Consider the following 4,515-nt stretch of genomic DNA (forward strand, 5'->3'; position numbering starts at 1 on the left):
TAATTTTGACTTTATTCTCGAAATATTTCGACTTAATTCTCATAATTTTGACTTTATTCTCGAAATATTTCAACTTTATTCTCGTAACTGACTTTATTCTGAAAATATTTCAACTTAATTCTCATAATTTTGACTTTATTCTCGAAATATTTCAACTTTATTCTCGTAATTGACTTTATTCTGAAAATATTTCGACTTAATTCTCATAATTTTGACTTTATTCTCGAAATATTTCAACTTTATTCTCGTAATTTTGACTTTATTGTCAAAATATTTTTACTTTATTCTCATAATTTTGACTTTATTCTCAAAATATTCCGACTTTTTTCTCGTAATTTTGACTTTATTCTGAAAATATTTCGAATTTATTCTCATATTGCTACGACTTTATTCTTGTAATTTTGATTTTTTTTCCTCAAAATATTATGACTTTAATCTCATTAAAAAATATATATATTTTTTTTTTTAACGTGGCACTAAAATGCCATTGTCAGTTTTAGTTCAGGTTTAGTTAACAATAGCAACACTGGTTTGAATCAGTGTAATGAACTGATTCTTTTAATGAATCATGTTTGCATTGTAATAAATGGCAATTGGACTAAAACAAAAGCACTATTATTTTTGTTAAGAAATGTGAACAAATGATTTGGGAAAAAAGCACTAAAAGAATCATTAATGAAATAGCTGAGGAGCCAGAATCGTTTAGAGGAATCAGATTTGAAAGAGTTATTCATGAATCAGTTCAGTCTGCTTCCTCTATTGTGTTTGACTGCAGATGAAGCTGCGTCTGAATGAAAATGTCTCTTCACTCACCCACTTTACTGAAGGCCTCTCTCATTTCCTCCATCTCCTCCGCTGGGATGTGTGATGTGCCCGCCATCTTCTCCTGTCTCGATAAATCACCTGTCAATCAGAGAGACAGTGAGATCTTCACTAAACTGATGGAGGCCGTCTGATTGGCCTGAGAGTGTTTTCTATAACAGTGCGATGTGAAGATGAACACATCCAGAGAAAAGCTTGAGCAAGTGCTTCGCACCGGAAACACAGACAGCTGCTGCTGCTGGTCTTTGAGTAACAGCCTGTGGTTTGAGGAGGAGAAACTAAAACTGCAGCTCAACATCAGCATAGGATACGCTTGAGAACGACCAACTCTTACTGCAACGGACAGCAATGCCGGTGAACATTACTGTACTTTACAGCAGATGTAAACAACCAGTGAATAAAACATCAGCAGATCCAGAGAACAGGAAACGTTTTCAAAATGTTCTGGCAAAGTCATGAACAAACGTTCTTCCAGTAATGTTAATAGAACATTTATTCAGAGTTCTCTGCTCTTTAATGATGTTCATAAAATGTTAGCACAACATTATTCATACACTGTTCATGGAATGTTTATTTCTGAAACGTTCTAGTTGGATGTTTATCTAGCATTCTTGTTTCAGAATGTTCAGAACATTCAAAAGTAACGTTCCCATGATGTTTGCAAAATGATACAATTGTAACTTTTGCTTAAATTTTTTTTTTTTTTTTTTAGAGTATTCAGAGAATGTTCAGAACAAAAAAACATTTCGTAACTTAATCAAAACGTTAGCAAAACGTTCTTAGAACTAATTTTTGTTAGTTGGTGAGTTATCTGGTCTTTAATAACTTTCTCAAAACGTTAACAGAAACGTCATTTATGAATCGTTCATGGAACTTTTCATTTCTGAAACGTTTGTCTAACGTTTCTTAAATGTTACTACTTGTTTCAGAACTTTCAGAGAACATTCAAAAGTAACGTTCACATGAAGTTTGCAAAATGATACAATGTAACTTTCGCTTAAGCAAACAAACAAAAACGTTTTTAAAACATTTATAATATTGGATGTTTCTAGCATTTAGAGAACATTCAAAAGTAACGTTCGCAGAATGTTTGCAAACTGATCAAATGGAATGTTTGCTTAACATTCTTACGACCAAGAAAAAACATTTTTAAAAACATTTTAAAAACTGGCCATTTTGAACAATTGGAGAACATTCTGAAATAACGTTTTCATAACTGGGGATTATGGCAATGTTAGAAAAGTGTTCTTCAACTTAGTTTTGTTAGGTTGGGTTTGGACTTCCTGCTTGTGAAGGTGTGAGATGTTTCTGAGACGTGAGTGAGATCCTCTGATTGTCACGTTAACAAATGCAGGAATATGTCAGTGATCATGGAGGAGGTTTAAAGCTAATGTTTTTAAACCCAGCCGTGACATTCTTGTAAGTTTACATCTCCAGAAAACAGTCTATACTGAGAGAAAACTAGCAAAACTATAAATCTGTTTTTAATAAGAGCTCATTTGTGTTTTGTTCATGTAAATCAGACGGATGCTTTTATCAATGCATTTAACATGCAAATGCTGCTCTCTTTAAAGCGACGTCTGTTCACAGCAGTCAAACAATCAGATGCTCGTTTGCATCTTTTATGGCAAAGATAAGCCCTTTTATTTTATCAGCACAAATGTTGCACTGAAAACTCCTTTCTCTGTCTTTAAACACTTGAGCAACAGAACAACTGCTGCTTATTTCAGTATCGTTTCAAAATGTCTGTTTGCCATGTGCATCACATGCTCTGAGCTTCCTCTTTCAGACGTGTTTGTTTCCGCGCTGCGTGATGACGGCCTGGAAACTGATATGATATCATGAAAACTTGCTGCTGCACATCATACACTTAGTGAAGGTGTGAACGAAACTTTAAGGCTCAGAGATGAGATAGAGAGCAGATGCTGGAGATCGAGCTGCAGCTTCACATCAGAATGAATGCAGTCGCTGCTCAGATCAACCGCAGTATCCTGTTTCACTTTAACAGCAGAGCAAAGCTTCACTTCTGCTTCAGATTACACTCAAAAACCCCCAACACTTTATCAAACCGACACGTACATCACTGAACACACAGCAGGCCTGAACGGCTGAGAGAACACTGAAAATATGCCATTCAAAATCAAATGAAGCTTTATGATTCTGAACCTACACTGAAAAAATATTGGTGTAGAAACTATTTTCACTCAGAAATTTCAAAAACAATTACAAAGAAATTATGAGTAACTCATAGAAAAACTAACATAGTATTTACTTGTAAAACATACTCCAATTTTGTTTTATTTTTCATGTATTTATTTTACAGAGAAGTTGTAAACAAAGATTATTGGAGTGTTTTACAAAAAAAAAATACTTTTTCAGTTTTTCTACTTCACAATTTCACATTCAGTTCAATGTTTTATTTACCATTTCCTTGTAATTATTTGTGAAATTTACTAGCAATTTGACTGAGTACACCATTTTTTGTTCAGTGCAATGTCATTTGTAATAGAAAAACAAAGTTATTAAATTAAACGGCATTTGCAAATATAAGTATTTTTACTATCAGATGTTTGTACTCGACTGTATGTCTGTATTTTGCAAGCTGTTGCATTAATATTAATCTAAACCTGAGAAGTCAAGAAACTAATGAAATGCATGAGAAACACAAACCTGCACAATCTTTATACACTTAAAAATAAAGCTGTTTCTGTGTTCAGCACATCTGATCAAGAACCGAAAGCTTCTGCTTTGAGATCAAATGCTGTATTTTGAAGAGTGCAGCATGTTTTCTGTCAGAATGAGCTCAGATCCAGTGATGATCAGAGATGGGTTTGATGAGTTTCTCTTACCTGCAGACGGACGCTGGGCTTCAGGCTGCTTCTGAGTCTGGACGCGTTCAGAGGAGCTGCAGAGACTCTATTCAAATGTGAGAGGAAGGAAGTGACTTACAGCGGCCTACACGACACTCGAAACAGGAACACGCACGCTGCATGTCTTTATAAGGTAAAACGCTTGGCATCTGCACACTCAAACAAACATGATGGACGTCTGACAGCATCTGACACACTTCTGAGATCTGACAGCGCTGAGGTTTGATCTTCTGAATGGATCCATTCAAGAACGTAACCACACGTTTGGATCAACTAATGTCATCATTTAAGAATCATCTTATGATTTGCTGCAAATGTTTCCACATTCAAATGGTCCACCAGGTTTGGATTAAAGGAAAAATTCAATCAAAACCAAAAATGTGCTGAAAATGTGTTCACTCTCAGGTCATCCAAGATTAGGCACTGCATGAAAAGGGTAAAAGCTGGTAATATCTGGTCATGGTAAACTGCCGTGTAATTTCAGGTTTGCCGGATGTATGTGGAAATTACCTGAGCCAAGTTACACAGAACAGTACATTTCCAGAAATACCCATGTACTCCGGTGTACACGGACATATACAGAAATCCGTGAAGTTTCATGGACCTATACGGCTGAAACACTTGCTGGTTGTGAGGACTGGTGGCTGTCAGACCTTTCATAAGTTAATGACCAGCAGTTAAGGTGCTTACTGTGTTCTCAGGTGGAGGGAGGGGGTGAGCCAGGGAAGTTTCACAAAACAGCCTAAAAAAAAGTCTTAAATATAGCTAGCCTTATTATTTTTGACAGAGCCATTAGAGAATGTCTCAGTTACGTACGTAACCC

At 35.6% G+C, this 4,515-nt stretch overlaps 1 protein-coding gene across 1 annotated transcript in view; it reads right to left on the reverse strand.

Annotated features, from left to right (window-relative positions):
- Positions 1-3,801, reverse strand: part of LOC107732195 (plastin-2-like) — a 17,325-nt gene extending 13,524 nt beyond the window's left edge. The window contains exons 1-2 of the mRNA XM_016543468.1: positions 3,672-3,801; positions 814-903 (exon numbers count right to left, since the gene is read on the reverse strand). Coding sequence (XP_016398954.1) covers positions 814-880 — 67 coding nt within the window. The 5' untranslated portion in view covers positions 881-903; positions 3,672-3,801. The remainder of the gene's footprint in view (positions 1-813; positions 904-3,671) is intronic.
- Positions 3,802-4,515: the final 714 nt, after the last annotated feature.

The sequence above is a fragment of the Sinocyclocheilus rhinocerous genome, unplaced genomic scaffold (assembly GCF_001515625.1).
Source record: "Sinocyclocheilus rhinocerous isolate Xijiao unplaced genomic scaffold, SAMN03320098_v1.1 scaffold1511, whole genome shotgun sequence".
NCBI lineage: Eukaryota > Metazoa > Chordata > Actinopteri > Cypriniformes > Cyprinidae > Sinocyclocheilus > Sinocyclocheilus rhinocerous.